This window comes from Symsagittifera roscoffensis, chromosome 7, assembly GCF_963678635.1.
Source record: "Symsagittifera roscoffensis chromosome 7, txSymRosc1.1, whole genome shotgun sequence".
In the NCBI taxonomy this organism is placed as follows: Eukaryota; Metazoa; Xenacoelomorpha; order Acoela; family Convolutidae; genus Symsagittifera; species Symsagittifera roscoffensis.
The window spans coordinates 5,452,492-5,473,742 of NC_087068.1; the positions used below are offsets into that span (position 1 = coordinate 5,452,492).

General features: G+C 37.9%; 3 protein-coding genes across 6 annotated transcripts in view; all 3 read right to left on the reverse strand.

The window, feature by feature from the left end:
• Positions 1-19,713, reverse strand: part of LOC134851744 (centrosomal protein of 290 kDa-like) — a 495,955-nt gene extending 476,242 nt beyond the window's left edge. Inside the window, exon 1 of the mRNA XM_063867962.1 lies at positions 19,688-19,713. The gene's annotated coding sequence lies outside the window, so the exon portion shown is untranslated. The remainder of the gene's footprint in view (positions 1-19,687) is intronic.
• LOC134851749 (14-3-3 protein homolog 1-like) overlaps positions 1-21,251 on the reverse strand; it is a 524,146-nt gene that overhangs the window by 15,177 nt on the left and 487,718 nt on the right. The window lies entirely within an intron of this gene.
• On the reverse strand, positions 101-19,717 carry LOC134851752 (N-acetylglucosamine-1-phosphotransferase subunit gamma-like). The gene is made up of 10 exons (XM_063867979.1): positions 19,687-19,717; positions 9,632-9,685; positions 5,951-6,091; positions 5,377-5,518; positions 4,583-4,676; positions 3,998-4,112; positions 3,637-3,719; positions 1,193-1,327; positions 1,067-1,121; positions 101-713 (listed from the first exon to the last, which is right to left on the reverse strand). The coding sequence occupies exons 2-10, from the start codon at positions 9,678-9,680 to the stop codon at positions 568-570; spliced, it is 960 nt and encodes a 319-aa protein (XP_063724049.1). The 5' UTR covers positions 9,681-9,685; positions 19,687-19,717; the 3' UTR covers positions 101-567.

The following is a 21,251-nucleotide window of genomic DNA, read 5'->3' on the forward strand; positions in this document are numbered from 1 at the left end:
AAAAATGAAGATCTCCTAGCATGGAAGAAGTATTAACAGTACATATAGTTGCCTAGTCGTCAATTTGCTAACAGGCAACTCGAACATGGAATGGAAAACATTAAACTTCAAACATTTGCAATATTTATAGAATTATACAGATGTGTCAATCACAAAATAACAACTATCACTAAAGTATGTAAGAAATAAACTATACAAATGTATATACTTGTATACACAATAAAACCAATTTAGATATGCCATCTTATTACCTCCATGTGCCTATTTTGACCAACTTTAAACTTTATTCAGAGTAAACATCAGTTCGAAGTTCGTTTGTTTCAAAAATAAAACTCATTAACACCAAAAAAATCGGCCCTTGCAATGTTAAATCCACATAACAATGGCAGCTTTAGATCAGAATAAGTTTCCACGAACATAACCCAAAAAACAACAAAAAAGCGCCAGTTTTGAGTTGATTGATCATCAGAAAAAAAACAATTGCGTCTCCTCCGTCCAACTACAATTAGTTTTGTCTGACTTTGAAACTAGTTGGAAATGCGTCTGACAGCATGCCTGTCATGTGAACTACAAATCTCTCAAATGCACTCTTGCGTCGTAGTCTACCCCGTGGTCTCCATAGTAGCCTTCTTCTTGGTGTCCATCTCGGTTCTCCTCACTCTCCTGTTTCGCCCTCAACGCCACCATCTCAGTCTCCAGCTCCTCTAAGGCTTCTGATATAAATACATACATGACACATTAACATCGCGCACACAAATGCCTAGATAGTAGCAAAAAATTTCAGTTTTTTTTAAATAAGTTAGCGCTGAAATAAAATAGCTAACAGACGGTTGGAAAAATTGGAATTTGTTAACATTTACCCCTTAATGCAAAACGGGGAGATTCATTGCAAGGTACCAAAATTACATATCCTTCATCTTTGCTTTGCTTTAGTATAGGGCTAACAATTCTTTACTGGGTACCAGAGATGGATAATTAACAAAATCTGAAAAAGAAGATCTGAAAGATTTACTCCACTTAAGAGGAAACAAAAATTGCCCAACCTTTTCAATTGAAAGGTAGTTACCTTTAGAGGTCATGGATTTCAAGATATCGTTCTCCTTTTTCAATAAATGAAATTCCTGAAAAAGAACGATGTTTAGATTCAAAATCAGCGGTTCAAATTCAAACTGCCCATTGGTAACTAACTTACCCTTTCGCACTTCTCTTGTGATTCGAATTTTTTAGGTTCTTCTTTGGCGATGAATTCTGAATACTTCTCAATATCCGTGGGACTCAACGTCAGACCTTCTTGAGCAAACATCATTTTAAGCAATTCGTCGTATACCTGAAATGGAAGCAAATTAAAAGCATTTGACTGGGGTTGGATTTGAAAAGAAAGTATTATGTCAGGAACCATTCAGCATACTCGGGCTCCACGCACTTTGATATTATTTCACAAAATCCAACTTAAACACAGAGACGCGAAAGGATCTTCGCACCACTTGCGATATAACGCACGCATAGCATTGCAAGCTAGCGTATAGAAAATGAGACAAAAATCACGTCGAAAAAAATCACGACAAAATGAGTCGAAAAAAATTGAATGTTTGACAAAACGAAAGTTTCAATTTCAGACAGAGAGACGAAGCTGAGTTTTGCACCACTTTCGATACAAAATCAATGCTCATGATTGAAATCAAATGAAAAGAAATATTGAAAAAAAAACGTTCAAAAATAGTTCTTTTCAATAAAAAAGCGAAAATATCCGGAACAAAATTACCTGCACCAATGAAAGCTAAGGAAGCTGTCGGATTACTAGAAAGAAGCCGCATTATTGAAAATCCCTTCCTGCGTAACTAAGCCAACAAAAATAATCAGACAGACAACAATCTTAACTAGCCGAAATCAGTTTGCAAAAAACAGGTCATTAGAATCGAGCTCCTGGGCGTTATCGTCTCAAGCATGGGTGTTGCAGCAACTTGGAAGAAAGCTGAACCTTCAAAAAAAGTCGGGTTACCGGTATAAGCCGACAAAAAGAACCAGAGACGATTGTCCGAAAAAGCACAAAAACTTGAGTTTGCAAAAAATTCTAAAAATCTAAACTAATTTAAAAAATTTCGAGTCCCTTGTTCCCCTCAGTAAACAAAAACCTTTTTCGGTCATTAAACGACACAATCAGAGGCCACTAAAACTATATGAAACAAGCCAAAACCTATTAAGCCGCAAAACAGACAAACAAATCGAGTTGGTAAAACTAAAATCAACATGAAAAGCAGATTTCACAAGCACAAAAGCAGATTTCACAATCGAAATCTGCTTTTTCTTGGGTGTATTTTTATCAACTCGATTTGTTAAAACTTCATTTTCCCAAACTTTTTGTCTTTTTTTTGCTATATAAGCTTCGACTTATTTTACATTGTCTTGGTGGCCCCTCATTGCTCCATTTAATTAAGAAAAAATCAAAATTAGATTTCAGAGAATTTTTTTTCTTAACTTCCTGATAATTTTTTCAAGCGAAAGACTATTGAATCAAAATTAAGCATAGAGACGAAGAATGAACTGAAAGCTGCAATAACGCAGTAATTAGTTGTAGCTAAAAACGTATAAACTAAATAAAACAAGGATATCCGTTTACAGTGCAAGTAGCACAGAATGTTCCGACCATAGTCTTAAAAAATATAAAACGTTTTTTTTTCTTCAAATTAGGGTCGTTTTTATTCGGCAAGGTAGGATAAGAGCAGCTGAACGAAAAATTGGGATCAGGTATATTCGTCAACCAGAGTAAAATCAGCAAACTGAAAATCCTTTTTGTATAAAAATTACAAGAAAAACGAAAAAAAAAATCAAAAACATTTTCGAAAATTTTTCAAGTTGTTTTCGCAGTTTTTTGAATTTTTAGCAAATTTTGATTCCAAAAAGGCGCTAAATTACTCAAAGTAAACTAACACTACTGAAGTAAAACTAAGTTTTAACGTTTTAAATTAAGCTATTGTAAGCTTTTAAGCAACCAAAATAAGACTCCTCGCTCGCGCTTTGTTAGCTCGAAATAAGACGAAAAATCAAAAATTTCAAACCAGTTTTTCTGGACACTAGGAAAAATTCAAAATTGTTTTTAATATGGTTCGAAACACGACTGTACGGGCTTTCATATGATATATCACTCAACCAAGTCCTATGATTATTTATTTGCGGTACCTGATTTTGCGTGGAAAAAACTATAACACACCCGAATACAAAGTTCCTCCCCATTTTCAAAGGTTGGAACAAAATGGGCGGCAGCTTCAACCAGTTGGTCCCAAAATAACACATCGCACGCAGTTAAAAAAACAGCGCTTTTCCCTATGCTATAGTCACAGCTTTTTTAGTCGAGCACGCAAAACCTACTAGACGAAACCTGAAGAAGCATTCGATAGGAGCTGAACAAAGCACCAACGGATTCTTTAACCTAGTCAGATAAATTATACTTTAAGAACCACTACACCAATTTCATTTCGTTCTGCCAAGTTGAAGTTTACGGTAATTTCAAATAACTACATAATTTTATTCGCAGATCAATTCTAAAATTTTGAGTAATTGAAAATTACAGAACTGAGAAGTTATTCGAAAACTAAACAGGATGCAAAGTTGTAGTAGTGTGCGGTGACATGCTCTGACCTGTCTGTTGATGAGTCCTCGGGAGTAATGAGTCTCCATCAGATCCCACTTGTTCTGCAACACTTCACTTAAGAACGGATACACTGAAACACACGCACACAGTCACATACCGAATCAATGAAACTATCAGTAGGAAACTTCGGATCAATAAATGAAAAATATATAGGAAATTCTGATTAATATAGCAATGATGATTAATGCAATGACTTCTTTCTAATTTTTTGACAGTAAATTATATGTTTCGAGGGGCCGATATTATGGGGGGCATGTTGAGGTCTATGAAGAAGTGCATTTGTTCTACAGGTGGCTGTGGGAGGGGGCGGGGCGGTTTGCCGACAATTATTTGGTGCATAAAACTTACCTAGTAGTGCGTCTGTGTTGCAGAATGTAGGTCCTTGCATGTTGAACACATAGTGACATTTCTCCACCTCTTCCACAGATCGCAACACATTCTGATGGCCACACTCGAACAGCACCTGGAGCAGCAGACAAAAAAGACTATAATTTAACCAGGAAAGAAGAATTAACAGTGCTACTCGTCTAATTTCGATAGAAAGATTTAAAAGTGCATAATTTGAGTAATGTCTCAACAAAAATTCACATTGATAGGCAGATGATTCTATTTGAGTTGTGAGCTGAGTCAAGGTCATAATTACTGAAATTAATAAGAATTGGATGTTGAATCAACCCCAAAATTTCTCGAGAGGCGCCAAATAGTACGTAATTTGGGAGACACGGGCCGAAAAACACCATGCTTGGCCAAATAATGCCCATAAATGTTCTCTAGCCTTTAATTTTTCCAAAAACCGAACGGAAAAAGAGCGACAAAGTTTTCAATTTTTATAAAAATGTATTCCTTAACCCCTCTCCCACTTCGAGAAAAACTTAGATCCACTCTGGAAAAAATTGAGCAGAAGTTGATGAGATGTAGATAATTTTCTCTAACCTTGACTTCTCTGGACTGTCCCTCACAGGGGTCTCCGGCGTAGAATTGCCATCCCTTGTAGGTATTATTCTCTATGATCCAACCGTGCCAAGTACTAAACACACCACACATGTCAATATAAGTCCAGTCAATACTCAATGCCAGATATGTCGACAATTCGCCTTTCTGCCATGATGAGCTTTACTTCGGCATGACAGAAGATCAAATCTATTCTAAGTTATAAATATGGCGACTTTAAAAAGATAGGTAACAAGATCATTTGACTTAAAGCAATACATTATGGATTTTGATAGATTTTTTCGAATTAAATAAATCAGAACTGAACCGTTTTCAGGAATCTTTTTTCCATAATTATATTTTTGATAATGAATTCTTACACAAACTGCTCTTTAATTGATGCCCACTCTGGAGACTTTATGTCTCTGCTCTTTAAGTTCTCGAGGTGTCCCACTCGATGAGATGAAATTCTCTTTGGGTCACCCTCCATGCCTTATGATAGTATTCATTACTGTTGTAATGTAGATGGTAAATTAAATTAAAGCCGTTCACGACTCTAACCCTTTATAAAGGTATTCGAATTGAAGAATTTTCCACTATAATCCGGCTCATTTTGCAAGTGGAAATATTATGAGCATGACAAATTTAATGGGCGCCATTAAAGCATTTGCATGTAAAAAATAAAATTTAATTCCAGTAGAATCACAAGCATCATATCAGATTTGGCATCAAACTGTTAACAGTTAATATTAGGGTCAAATGTATCGTGGTATGGTTTGGTGTGATGACTCACTCACCCCAGCACAACATCTACGGCGTCTCCCACTCTTGTGTCCAACTGGGTGACATTGTGGAAGGGACACACAGTGTACACATAGTAGGAGGAGGAAGACACCACCCGCAGACAGAACTCCCCAAAGAACTGCATGTGGGATGGACCTAACAATCATAATACATCACAACACAAATGCACAACACGAAGTATATTAATAAAACATTCATAGCCTATGATTATTTTCTTACCAGTGCTCATTTTCCGACCAGTGCTGTTCCTGTGATATCTTACAGACTTCTTTTATTGGTGTTATGGAGACCCTATGAGTCATAGGGTCTCCATAACACCAATAAAAGAAGTCTGTAAAATATAACTGGAACAGCACTGGTCGGAAAAATAAGACCCCTGATGACTCCAAAAGAGTTCAAAAAGTCAATATAATAAAAAAAAGCGTCGCCAAGCATGGACTACTCATGATCATTCGAATATCCTGACGTAAAATCAAATATTTTATCAATACTTTTTAATATTTATATTTCGGAAAGTGAAGCTGACTTTGACTAACTGACTGAATTTGATTCAATATGTCTGTTCACCTTTGTATGGTTTGCCTGGCACTCTAATGCGGACCTTGGCAGAGATTTCATCTACGGGGGCAGTGTCTACAGCAGCAATGTCCACTTTGGCCGCACTCTCAAACTCCACCACGCTAGCTCCATGACCACCACACAAGAAGCCTAGATAGAACAGACTTTCTTTGTAAGTTTCACTAGAAGACCAAGAACACAGTCAACAGACAGTTGGAAAAACGTCAATGATCTCAAGTAAACAAAAAAAAGATTACTGATTTATTTTTAGACACTTTTCAACTTGGTCGTAGAAAAAATAAAGATCACGTTGAATCTCCTTGAAGTTCGAAAACGTTTTACAGTGGAACTTATTTCATGAAATAGCCTAAGTTGAAATTTAAAAACTTCAAACATTGAAATTAAAAGCTAGCCAATTGCACATTTGTACTTGGAGAGCGGAATTTGCCTGCCTTTTAGGAATGCACTGGAATTGAACTTGAAATCCATAAAATCAAATTTTAAAGCACGAAATATCAAAGATGAGCGCAAACAACTTTCAAGATTTTTTCCTGAAAATAAACAAAACCAACGTAAAAGACTAAAAAATATATTTCAGCTCTATGAAATTCAAGAATTTTTAAGGAGAGACAATTTTTGACAAAGAAGCGAAGCTGCGCTTCGCAAACACTTGCGAGAACACGACCAAAAAGCAGCTTCATCAAGTGAAATCAAAAAGTAGGAATAAGATCGAATAATCAAAAACTCGGCTTCTTGTCGGATTCGACCTGCGACCTAGCAAATTTTAGTCTCGCTCACTAACCACGGATACTTAAAATCCCCAAAAACTAGCCACAATAACGCAGCTACGTATACTAATAAATTGCCAATTCGATACAGCAAAAGTAGCACCAAATACAAAAAGACACAATTTTGCATGTAAAAAATTGAAAGCATAAAGCCAAATTATGTATATATTCATTTCAAAATATCGCGAGATACATTGAGTTGGAAATTTTCTGAAATCGAGCTTTTTATCATTGTGATGCTGTTTGAAACAAATTTTTTTTTGGGTTCATTTGATGAATTAAAATCCATCAGCAGTGTTAACTTTTTACTAATCAAATGTCAAAGCACATTTGATATTACACTGCTACCGCAGCCTACCGATTCAAAAGTGCCACCAAAATTATAACTTTTATTTCAAACTTAAATTGGAAAAAAAGTTCGTACAACTACACTTTGCTTCGCAAGTGTAAATAAAATTATCCCATTTACAGCAAGCTCGATAAAAAGAAAAATTATTTTTCTGCTGGTACTTCAGAAATAAAAAGACAATTTTCGAAATTAGGAGACATTCACGTTTACTTTGCGAAAAAAATCATTGGTATACGTTCAAGTAAAAGCCTGGATCAAATGATGTTTCAAAACAATGATAACACAGAGGCGAAACAATGATAACACAGAAAACTTCGAACTAGATCGATCGATCAGGCTAGCTTTGAAACAACAAGCCAAGACAACAGAATGTGAAACTAGCATCGAAAGAAAAGTTATACCGATGTAACGTCGGAAATACCATAGCGAAACCCTTTAGGCAGAAATTTTAAAAAAAAATCAAGTCCCCCACACCCTCAAACAAACAAAGAAACTTACATACAAACTTTATTCACGCGTCAAATGAAATAATACGCGGCCACTAGGCCGATAAAATATTGACCAAAACCTATTAAGCCAGAAAAAGGGAAAAAAACAAAGCCGAAAAAAAGATGACCAATAAAAAGTTATTAAGTCCCCCTCACCTTCAAAAAACACTCACAGCTCGTCAAACGACGCAATATACTAAGCCGATGCAATATAGGCCAAAATCTATATAGCAAAAAAAGGAAAAGAAAAAACAACATTTTAAGACTAATAAGAAGTTATAAGGTCCCCCTCAACCACAAACTTTTTTCGCCCAACGAAAGGTGCAAAATGCGGCCACTGTACCGATATAATATAGGCTGAAACTTATCAAGCCGAAAAAAAAGAAAACCGAAAAGCCAAAAGAAAATTGTTGTCATGAAAAACTTGAACAATAATTCTCTTTCAAGATTTTGTGCGATCCAGAGGTGAATATAAAACTATGTTTCTTATGAAACGACTCGAAATTAGGCCACTAAGCCTATATAAAATAGGCCCGAGCCTATCAAGTCGAAAGGACAAAAAACACAAAAAATAAAAATTTCACAACCGAGTTCGAAAAATCACAATCATCATAAAAAGCAAATTTTGAAAAGGACGAATATTTAAAATAACAAACTCAACATTGGTCAATATTTGTAATCGAGAGGATTAGAATTGCAAAGAGAACGAAGAAAAGAGGATTTGTGATGGAGTCCAGCAGTGAGTCCGCGGGACAAAATTGTTTACGGAAAAAAAGTCTAGTACCCGACTGCAATACCCATGTTATTTCAAGGGTAATGATGGTTTTCTCTTCTACAAACACACCACCGGGGCACTAAGCCTCACAAAACAATTTATTTCAAAAATCGTCGTATCTCGTACACGAAAAGGTTAGGGCCGAGAGCGGATTTAGGGGAAGGGGGCGGACACCTCCCTCTCAGGGATTCGACACCCTGCCGACCTGAAGGGTCCCCCCTTCGTACTATTTTGTGATATGCATTTTGGTGACGGACTTCAAATTTTTCTAAAAGCGCCTTTGGCGCCAATATATACTAATTTTGAGGGTGCAGCGCGCGCAGAAAAGACTAAATTTTTTGATCAAAACTTTCCAAAAATGCCTAACAAAGCGTTTTTGGCTTTTTTTCAAAAAAAAAGAAGTTTTGGAGAGCTCGGAAAATCAATTTGGTCGACCTGATAAAAAGTTCAGAAATTTTAAAATCTACCCCCTCGAGAAAGTCCTAGATCAGCCCCTGATTAGGGCATTCATACATGGAGGCCACATTTACAACCCCTGGGGAACCCTGGCAGCACCCCACTATTGGACTGTTGTTTTTAAACTCGGTGAAATAACCACTGAATTCAAATTGGAAAATCGAAAACATAGCCAACTAACAGTTGGAAAAGAGTAATGAACGCAAGGAAACTGAAAAAAAATTACTTGTTTTTTCAGAAGACTTCAACTTTTGAATGTCGAAGAAAAAAAATAAAAAGCCTTTAAGCTCTTTGAATTTGTAAAAACAATTTATGATGGACACTTTTTTGTTTAAATTAACCCAATTTGATTGACTACATTTCGCTGGGAAATCTGATAATTAATTTCCATTTTCAAAATTAGAAGTCGATCACGATTTTCGTGACCTGTACATTTGTGCTGTTCGATAGTGGAGTTTGACTTCCTTTTAACAATGGAAATTCACTGAACTTTAAAAGAAATCGCAAGTCAAACCGCGAAAAATCAAAATTGAGCGTGAACAAATTTTAAGACTTTTCCCTGAAAAAAAAAACAAAAAAAAAATCAGCAAGACCTATATAAGAGTTTTGACTACGTTAAAAAATTCTTAAACCATTGCAATATACAATATAGCTTAAACGTGAAAAAAATCCTTTCGTTAAACATGCAAAAATAATACGTTGAAAAAGCTTAAACGTCGCGAGATAGCGAAGCCCGCATTTATTTATATAATATATTTTCAAATTACCTACAATCTAATTGTTGCTTTGAAAGTATCGCACGTATACATAAGAACACTGTTATCATTTTCTTACCAGGAATCAACGCGGTGATCAGAATTGCACTCATGAAATGCCACCTCATTTCGTTCTGAAAAGTAGGATTTACATTTTCAATTCTGTGAACAACTGGCTCATTTTCAAATGAATCGATAGCAAATGAAATTGAAATAAATCTAAAGTCCTATTCCTAATTCGCAAAATTGTTTCTCAACTGAAGTTTCTTCTTGCTTTGATGTCGGTTAATAAAAATTTATTAGATATTTCAGAAACTGGAATCTTTCTGATTTATCATTTTATAAAACTCATGGCTAGTCTTTGATACAAACTGTCCTAATCTATTTTTGAATTAAAATTTATTTACAAGGGCTCAAAAGATAACTGAATTATCTCTACACTAATCACATTGCACAATACTTCTGTCAGATTTAAATCAGACTTTCACATCAACAAGTGTTAATTTCCAAACATATACGCCATTTTCTTTTGTCAGTTTATGCACTCGAACGCTCCTCCCACCATTGAAAAGATTCTTCATGAAGGGATGATTTTCCAGAAGGAACGACAACTTTTCCCTCTGGTTTGATGCGAAGTTCGCCGGCTCAACTTCAGGAGAGGTCGAGCTTCTCTGCAATAAGTTGTAGTCATCCAAACGGAGAAGATTTCTGAAAGGTCAAGGTCAAGTACTTAACACTAAGAGTCCGTGAACATCAAAATTATTCATGTTTTATATCCGGTTGACTCACTTGAAATATGGTTTGTTCATAACAACTTCGAAAGGTTTTAGACGAAGCTCTTCACGTTCCGGTTCGAAAATGAGTGTCCTGAAAGAAAAAAGATAAGCCTGTTACAATTGAATTGAGAAGATCGCCAGCAAATCAAGAATTAAGCATTAATCAAAGCATTAAGCAGATGGATAGAGTTTTTCAGCAGCGATTATTTTTGTCTTTAAATTCGTACGAAATTATGATCACCGGTTTCTATCTTGATCGTCGATTCATTCGAAAATTTAAACTGTTATTTTTTCTTTTAAGTTTGCGAGCTTCAAAGAAAAAACATATCCCCATAAAGCTTTTGAAATTCGAAAACCTATCACGGTTGACTTTTTTGAAAACTAACTAGGGGCAGGCTTTGAGGGGGGGGGGGGGGGTGCGGAAACTCAATCCTTCCCCCGCAGGGATTCGACATCCTCACCAACCAAAGGGTTCCCCCTTTGGTATTATTTTATGACACCCATTTTCGGCTGGCAACCCTAAAAGTTTTATAAAGGCGCCTTTCGGCGCCAATGCATACTAATTTTGAAGGAGGGCAAGCGCCTAAAACGCTATTTTTTGGTTTTTAAATTTGTGAATGAAATTATTTCTCTGCACACAATTTTTCCAAAATTTTAATTTTGAGCCTTTTTAGGAAGCTGTTGGCCAACTTAACTGCATTTTTCGCCACAAGCTGCCATATAACAATAAGTATAAACTGGTGCCGTTATAAAATTTTACCGTCGGTCAACCAAAAATGGATGTGGTTAAATAGTTCAATGAAAAACATTGAAAAAGAAGAAAAAACATCGCCACCCTGCCTGATGGGAGGGAATTCTATCACACAGAGGCGAAGCTTCGCTTTCTAAACACTAGCGAGAACAGGACAAAAAGCAGCTTTATAATAAGAAAAAACAGAATTAAGGTCCGAATAAGTGAAACTTTGCTGCGCATTGGCTTCGAGCCTGCACCCTCGAGAATTCGAGTCTCATGCCTTGCGCTCGCTGCCACGAGCGCTTAACAACCAACAAACACTAGTCACAAATAGAGCAACCAAATATGCTAAAAATTGCCAATTCAATGCAGCAAAAGTGACACCAAATCCAATCAGACCCAATTTTGCAAGTAACAATTTGGAATATAACAAACTGAAGGCATCCACGCTAACTTTGCACGTAATAAATTGGAAAGCATAAAGCTACATTATGTATAAAATATTCACTTCAAAAAAAATGAGAAAATTTCTAAAACCGAGCTTTATAATTGTTGTTGTTTGAAACAAATAGTTTCTTTTCGTTCTTTCGATGAATTAAAAATGCCTCAAATGCGTTAACTTAATACTATTCGAATGTCAAAGAACATGCTATCAAAAAGCCGTAAAAGTGCAATCAAAAGTGGCATCAGTATTTGCAACTTAACCCAGAAAAAAAATAGTAATACTATAACACTCAGGGGCGGGTCTAGGATTTTCTTTTCGTTCTAGGGGGATTTCAAAAAAAAATTTGTCGACCTTTTTTTTTAGCCAATCAAATTGAATTTTAGAGCTCTCCCGAAGTATTAAAAGCCCCTCTTTTGGCCACATTTTCTGCACCGCAGGCAAAAGTTTGAAAGAACAGGCCGAAAACGGCTTTTTTAGGCACTTTTTGGAAAATATTGACCAAAAAATCGCATTTTTTGGCGCGCTACCCCCTCAAAATTAGTTTATATTGGCGCCAAAGGCGCCTTTAAAAAAATTTTAGGGTCCTTCACCAAAAACGGATATCTCAAAAAAGTACAAAGAGGGAGCCTCCCCCTTAATCCACCCCTGATCACACTAACGCTCACTAAATTTCGCTACTGTAACCAGTATCGCGTTAAGATGACATGAAAGGCTCCAAGAATAACAATACGGACAAAACCGGGAACTTTTCAGCTTTTTCTTGCAAATTGGTTTTCATAATTGGAGTTTTACACCAAATTGCAATCTGACAATCAACTAATGCTTACAAATGCCTAATTAATACTTACAAATCTCTCTTATAACCTTCTGTATTGTAACCCTGAAATGCGGCCCGCACACAACTGTCAGGGCCGAAAAAGTCTTCAAGATAGGCAGGGAAAACTCTTCCCTCTGAAACTGAGAAGGCTACGCCCATGTGAATGGGTCTCCCATTGGTTCCAGTGTTCGCTTTATAACAGCAAAGAAGCTTCAACTCAAACTAAAACAGTTATTTATGCCAGCCTCTTTATCCGTCTATAGAAAAAGATTCAAAACTCAATTTCATTATCGTCACACAAGTAGTCTTGCTGAACTTTCAATGTCAGATATAATTCTAAGATTAGGCTCATAACAATATTTTTCAGGAAGGTCATATTTGATTTAGCCTACATGGATATCAGAGCTCTTAAGCACTTTGAGAGCTTCTTCTATTGTTTCTTTGGACATTTTGCTCTGCTTCGAATTGGAGTCCCCGTCAAAATATCCTCCGACAGCGTACACTTTCACTGCTTGTAGAGCCCAAAACACAAATAGCCAGATAAGTGAACTGCCAACATCAAATGGAGCATAACTTCTCCATTGCTTGCGATTCTCTTTTGAAAAATCAATATTTATCGACCAATTGTATCCTGCTACCATTTTTCGAGAACCTCAAATTTTTGAAAATTTCTCGTTGTTTTCATTTTTAAATTAGGCGTGAACAACTTGAAAAATTTTCAATACAAAACAAATCAAATAAATAAATGAAAGACACTGTGTACTTAATAACTTAAAAAAGGAGAGCAGCGGGATGCAACCAAAACAGTCTCCAAGCCTATCAATGTGGCCTATCCTTAAACGAAGCACGAACTTGAAACAAACCTACTACGAAAAAGACGGGCAAACAAAAGCCATTCAGCCGAAAACCACGAAGCAAAAATCATGAAACTGAACAAAAACTGAGCGAATACAAAATTTTTACCGTTCTAAAATTAATTTACTTACATTTAATAATTCAGAAAACCAACAACTTCTGTTAAAAAACTGGAAAGCAAACTAATAATCAATTAATGAAACAAATGCAAATCACACCTAAATTAATCATCGAATTACACACAGACGAACCGGAGCTTCACGCAATTTGCCGTACATCACAAACATATCATGGCAAGGGAAACCTGAAAAATTAAATCTAAATTCTAAATAAAATGCCCATCACGTTTTTCGTGCCCTTCACACTTTTGCTGGTTGATACCGGACTTCGAGTTCCTTTTAAGGAAGGAAATGAACTGAAATTAAAACGAAATCAAAAGTCAAACCGCGAAAAATCGAACTTTAATGTGAACAAATTTTAAGTTTCTCCTGAAAAAAAAAACATTTAAATCTAAATAAGAGTTCTTGATGATTTCATTGACTCTTTATAAGATTATAGCATAGACGCGGCAGTCCTTTTTATCATCATTTTAGGAAGATAGCATCAGTAGCTGTCTTTAGTGTGAAGAAAAAAAATTGCTGACTGCTTGCTACTTATTAACTTACTGAATATCATGTACCAGGCAACACCCTTGTTTCATGCAAAACTTATTGTTCATATTAAAAATTATGACATCGTTCAGACAAATACATAAGGGCAATCCGAATGCAAAAAATGAGCCGATAGTTACTATGCCAAAAAACATCAAATTGAAAAAGAAATCTTCCTCATATTGAACAACGCCAACAGACTTTAGGCTATAGGTTACCGTACTCCAGAAAAACGAAAAACAAACTTTTTTTTTCAATTTCTGTCATAGAAAAGCCATCGCATTGAAGATATTTTAAATAATGGCATTTGGATTTGTGGAAAAAAAAAATATTTTGACTGATTTTGTTTTTCTAAAACAGCTTCTTCTTCTGCAAACTTGATCAGCAGGTATTTTTCAAATTGCGGTAAGAATTAGAAAAATAAAAGCCATATTGGAACTTAATTTGAAACTCAAGTTAAATCAATCTTTCGCGCAATTTGTACTTTGAAACTAGAGAGCGTGACTTGCAATCAAATTAGCAAATAAAGTTGCAGCACCTCAGAAGTCAAACCGTCAAATGATGAACCTCAGTGGAAACTAAGTTTCAGAACTACAGAAAAAACGAGAACTTAAAACCTAAAAAATCACTTCGTTAATCAACAATAAAAAAACCAGCAGTATCTTCAAATTTCAGTCAACGTCCGGACGGACTTAAAATGATTGAAGATTTTGAAATGAGCTCAATTATGAGATACACTGTCCAAACTTCTGTTAAAAGTATTCAAGCCCTCTTGGATAATCCATTTGAATAAAAACCAACAAAAACCATCCGAAAACAATACTGCCTAGATGAGGCAAACACGATTCGCTCGAATTAATTACTTCCACGAAATTTTTCACGTTTGCGTTTGGAAAACTTCGAATACCTAATTAGCTTTCACTAATCAAACAAGCTGTTCCTGAAGTGAAATGCCAAGCAATCTGTTCTCAAAGTTTCTACCGCGAAGAAAGTCCCGCTTGCGATACACTTAGTTTTGAAAGTTTAGTTTGGCCATCTTAAAATTGACTCAATCGCTGCCACCAGTGCGTGATGTATGAGAGTAGTTTGTTTACGACGTGCAAGGGAAAAACTCACAAGGTCACAATATTGGCCTAGGTAATACAGGGCCTGTTGCATTCTTACAGCCGTCTCATCCGGGCTGTCATGATGTAAGCAACACACATGTTCATCGGTTTCTAATATAAGCATAACACAAGTTGTAGCCCAATCTGATCCAACATACTGAGGCGAACGGTCGGTAAGGTTGGATTTACGGACAATCGCACACTCGTTTTCATGGACAGCTAGACATGTTGCGTAAGATGGTGGTTTCACAACGACTTGACTAAAACAGAAGTCTTTGCAGGTTGAAATATTACGATTTTGAGTAATTATAAAACACCAGACTACGAGTGCCGTGCAAGTAACTCAGTTATTCTCACTTTCATAAATTTGAAAACAATTAACACAGATTTTTAGCCGAGTAGCTAAAAGCAGTAGCGGATTGAGGGGGGGGGGGACGCCTACCCTCTAGGATTCGGCCCCCTGCCGACCCAAAGGGTACCCCTTTGTACTATTTTTGAGACATCCATTTGTGGTGACGGACCCTAAAAATTTTCTAAAGGCGCCAATATATACTAATTTTGGGGGAGCGCGCGACTTTTTAGTCAAAATTTACCGTTTTTGGCCATTTTCAAAACCTAGATCCGCGCCTGGCTAAAAGAATTATTATTACTGCATTTAAAAGCAGATATATTAGGTAACTTGAGTTTAACATGGTTTCACTGACGTTTGAAAAACTTTAGTCGAATTTTTCAATTGTTTTGAACTGTTCAATAAATCTGCGAGTTCTATACTGCAACATTCCAAGTCTTTGAATACCATTTTCACACCCCCATCGACACTCTGAAACAGAAAACAAGGTAAAAATGTCTGCTTGGAACGATCTTTTCAGCATAGCATCAAATTTCAGTTGGTCTATTTCAGGGTCTAATGACATGTAACGACTTTTAGGAGAGAAGCCGGACGAATCATACTTAGCTTTCGACTAAATACAAATAATAACCACATAGCTGGGTCCCAGGAGTGCTAACGACTACAGGGCTAAAACCAATTATTTTATTTATTTTTAGTGACAGTTACATAACCCTTAAGTACTTATGCTTTCAAATAAATGGTAAAAAAATTCAATCAAGAAATGAAAATAAACATTGTGGTAAAACAAATGAAGAAAAAGTGAGCTGTGTTTGAGTGCCGGCTCAAGCACACAGATGACGTTGCCACGTTGCACAGCGACGCCCAGCCGTTGTCTTAAAAATAGAAAACTGCGTCAATGCGGCGGGAGAGTTCTTTCAAAAAGTTTTAGCTGGTTTCACCTATACCTCCAAGGGTCTCGATTGCAAAAGGTTCAAAATGGTGAGAGGTTTCCAGCTGGCGATAATTGTTGCATTTTCTATCCTCGGCTATCTTGGCGATGACTGGGCCTTCTTGTTTTACTGAGGAGGTATTGGATGTCGCGACTCTGTTGACGCCTGTAAAATCCCAGGAAATGGGCTTGGCACGATGCCATGGTGTCAACGTGGTGCCGTCCGGTCGGCGTCCGTCATCACGGAGAAGGCCAGTAGGTTCAAGTGTGACGGGAATTTGAGCGGTTTAAGGCGTCACTGATAACTCCATTGCATATGGTGTATCTCGTCAACCTTCAGGTTGATTCGAGGGCAGACCAAGGCATGCGTGCCGTTGTAGTCGAGAGTGCTGCCACACAGACACCTGTGTATTGTTGATACAGGGGCGCCCAATCTGATGCCACAGGCAATGCCGAATTTGTCATCCTGGAGACAGAGAGCAAGAGGATTGGAAGGAAGGGCATTGAGCCAATCTCCTGCGTCTGGGCAGTTGACTCTTTGTAGGCGAGCTTTTTGAAGATCAATTGCAGATTGCTCGATAAGTAGTCTGAGATTGTTTTTCGAGACTGGATTAGTCCATTGTTTCTGAAGTGGTATAGTCATTGCAGCATTTATACTGGAAACTTCACCTGCCATTGATTCACAAAGTGATAGTGCCTCTCGGAGAAGCAAATCTGAGGGGGAATGATTATTGAACAGTGATGTGGCAAGTGAAGAGCAAGAAACGAACGCTGCAATGAAAGCAGAGGGTGCTAGTTCAATAGGAGACTGTAGGCCGAAGCCACCAAGCTTGACTGGGAGTGTCAGCCGAGTCCAAGTGTCTCTCCCAAGAGATATGTTCATGACTGATTCCATGGTGTCTTTCATGTTTTCATGCATTTCTTGTAAAATTTAGTCCTTTTTGAAGTCAGCAGAGGTACGGATTATGTATAAAAGTTTTGGTATAGCGAAGCAGTTTTTAATGAGGAGGAATGCGTGATGTTTGGGAATATCTTCGATGTTGGTGCAGAGGCATTTGAACTCTTCATTTTTTTTCTCGAGTATCGTGTCAAGGCTTTTCTCGCCTAATGCTGCACCTAGAAGTGTCACGTCCTCTACCGGGATCAACTCGTTGCCCGGACAGAAAGCGTTAAACTTCCCAAGAATTGAGACAGTATTTTCTCCTTTCACCGTGAGTTCACATTTGGCGGGCTTGATCATCAGTCCAAGTTTTCTGGCCTCATCAATGAGTTCTTTCAAGTCTTGTAAGACGGTTTTCCAGTTATCACCTGCCGATAAGTGATCAAGGTAGCCACATTTGAATTTGAAAGCGAGGTTAGTGAGCAGATGATGAATAACAATGCAGAATCCAATGGACGCAATCAGATCACCTTGCTGAAAACCTTCGCTTGAAAAGATAATGTAGTCACCGTAGCACAAAAATGAAGAATGTTTTTAACAGCGTTTTACGAATGTATAGACCTCTGGGGCATGTAATTTGATTACTTCCGCCAGGAAATCTCTTCTGACGGTATTGAATGCATTTGCAATATCGATATTGAAGCAGAGCATGTCGTCGAGCATGTTGTTGATGAAGTATCGAGCAGCGTGAGCAGCCGCTTCTGCTCTAAAACGGACACCTGCTTCAAGTTGCATGGGTGCCATCATTGTTGCAATTTTTTTGGCGATAACACTGGCAGCGCACTTGCCGGCAAGTCATATGAATGCTTCGCCAACGGCAATTGGCCTTAGTTCAGCAGATATTTTCTCCAGCGATATGAGATTTGCACCGAACAGTAGTGGTTGGACGCTTACTTGAATTTCATTGCTGAGAAAGATGTTGCATACATCGGTGATAGATTCAAGGAGTTTTTTGCCCGTTTCTCCAAATTGACTGAGACGCCATCTTTTAGATGTTGTGCCCGGAGTGATGAAGGGCCTGCTCTAGATCCGTTAGGGAAAGATTTTATCATGTCTTTCACGAGGTCATAGGTATCAGTGAGAGTATCAGTTTCGTGTTTGATTGGCGGAAAAGGTCGCCTGTTTTCGGGACAGTCCTGATGTTTGTCCTGAAGAAGCTTGAGGTTGGTTTCGTCAGGGGTAGCAGAAGAGTCAGCTGAGCTCTCGAATCTGACAGGACCCTTAACATCTCCCGTGTCAAGTTTTCCAATATTCTTTTCGCAATGTTTTATGTTGTAGAAGTGTTCTTCCTGGTACTGACTTTCTGTTCTTCCGACATAGCTTGTGTAATGAGATCATTGATGTCCAGTTGCAAGAAAGCAGCAGTTTGCTTGTTAACGTGGCTGGCTAGAGACTGATTTTTGCGAGAATTGGATCTAGCTGGCGCTTTCAAGCAGTGATGAGCGAAGAGAAGTACACGCAACCAGGAATTGATGTTCATTGGGTTGCGAATGACATCTTTGATAAGGGTGGTGAGGGCTTGAGCAAAAGATGTCCTAGCTGCTTTGGGCACGTGCTTGAGGACTTTGCAGCGTGAGTTTTTGACGAGATCTAGCAGACATGTGTCTTGCGTCTTGACAAGTTTTGGAATAGAAGCAGTGGCCGGGTGACCAGAAGAGGGACATCTGGTGTGGCCAAAAGAGGGACATCTGGTGGTCCATGTGCGCGAAAAGTTTTGTTGGCGAGAAGTGAGATACTCTTGCTACAGCTTGGGCAAGGCTGCTTACTACTGGTTCCTCGTCCAACCAAGCAATCTGGGCATTTGAAGTCTTCCATATGGTTCACAGCCTCTGAAGTCAGATCGAGGCAGATGCTGTGGAACCAGCGTTCACAGACATTGCAGCACATCCATTGGATTCATCGCCTCGAGGTTGCTGGCAACCACTGGAGGAGCATCTTTTTTGTGTTCTCCAGGCCGTCCTGAAGGAGCATCTCTAAGGCGGCCTGGGGTCTGGGTCAGGATGTTATCAGAATTTTGACTGTTGGCCCTTGTCGTCCTTCGTAACATTGGTTGCTCTGAATGTGGCGAAAGTGGTTGAGAGGCGGGGTCACCCTGGCGACTCCGCGTCATCATTGTCCTCGACATCATTGGTCCACTCCCATATTGGATTTTATTTTGTCCCTGGAGCGTTTTGAACTATCCGAGATGTTGTGATTACTATGATGTTCCACACTGTGATTAGTACATAATGTCGTCAGCGTTTTTTTGTAATTGGGAGAGGAAGTGTAATTAACTTCTAGTTAAATTTTGAATCCGATTACGACCCTAAGACAAGCGATTTGTCAGGCGGTAGAATTCGTCGAATGCCACTGTCAAGCTTTCATGACATGTATATACAAATGGATCCGAGATGAACTATAAACTCGCACAGCTAATAATAGCGAAATGTTACATTAAAGACACGAGTTCTTATTGATTGTTGTATCTAAACTAACGGTATGGTGCTGCGATTGGCTAAAAGAAGACACGCAATTGAATGCCGCTTCATTCCCTCTATTTAATAAGTTTATCACAACAATTAGGCTAATAGCCTCAAATAAACAACTGATTTGGAAATAAATTCAATCAATCAGAAGCTACAGTAGCTTAAGCAGCTTTGAAAATTTTTATAAAATTAATCGGCTTCGAGCCTTCAATTCCACAATTCCTGGGAAATAACCAGCGCAGTTTAAAAAATAATTGGAAAACTGAAAATTTATTTGCAATTAATTGGACTGTTTGAAATCAATTATCAATTTATTGGAGCAAACCAAAATTAGATGGCAATTCAATTGCAAACGCGAAGCATCACGCTTGGTTAACAACTTTTCACCCACGAGTTCACTCTCAGTACTTTAAGACTAAATGTTTCAAAGAAAAATTATTGAAATTGGAAGTCGAAGGTTTTCGGAAGTCTGTCCATCGTCAGGTTAAAAAAACTGATATAGAATGATTTACAGTCGTTAAAACATAAAAAAAATTCTGAGATTTCTAATTTTCCTTAGCGCTTTCCTATAATATTTTTTCGTTTTCACATTTTTTTCGGTTGTGTAACATTCGCCCGGAAGATACATATCGACGGATAACAAAACTAAGTCTTAAGACGACTGGCTAGCGTCTAAACAGAGCTTTGCATGTTTTTCACCGTCTCTACCAAGCCAGTACTTTTCGGTGGTCTTTTCTAACGTCGGGTCGACAAAAACGTTACTGTTCTCCGGCTTCGACCAGAACGCTCAAATTAACTGAATTACATGCAAAAATAGTGAGCTCATGGCTGGGTCTCAGTATCCCCAGACCACGAGGTCACTCCTAAAAACAGGGCTACTACTTATTATATTACTATTGTTTTTGTTCAGTAGATAAAAATCATCATCTCCATCGAAGATGGATCAACCCTTTCCCCCCCAACTCTTAGCACCTCATCCTTGTCAAAACTAATCCAAATATCAATTAAATTCAAGTCAGGACATGACAGGATGCTAAAAGTTCATATGAGTCAATAAAAGTTTTCCGTCCCGAGACCCTTCCGGATTCTTGAATCCGGTGAATCAAGCTCCTTAAGTTCGATTTCACGACAACACGGAAGGCTGGTTTCTTACCCTTCACCGTTGTTCGCAACGGCCTTGCAACTATTGTAGCAGCACAATAGTTGCAACTCGGAACGTTCTCTGCAATCTGCTGCTGTTTTTCTTCAATTTCGACTTCTTCAATTTCGATAAAGTTGTTCTCGTCAGCGCAACTAATGTTGTTGTTTTTCTTCTCTCGTTTCTTGTTAAAATGGCCGTTTCAGCATTTCTCAGAAATGTGACGTCATCATTCGAATTTTTGAAATTTTAAAATACCAGAATATTCCAGCCTTCACCGTTTGGCTAAACGTTCCAATAACGCCCTTAGTTCTTAAAAACCACCAATCCGGAAGGCTTACTGCTAAAATTCCGAATTCTGCAGAGATTGCATTTTTGACATTCAGGTCGAATGTCACATACTCCCCGGACAGTCCGGTCAATGTCCTCATTGAATCGCGCAATGTTCTAAATGGTTACAGTGTCATCGAACAGAATTTACAAAATGCACGAAA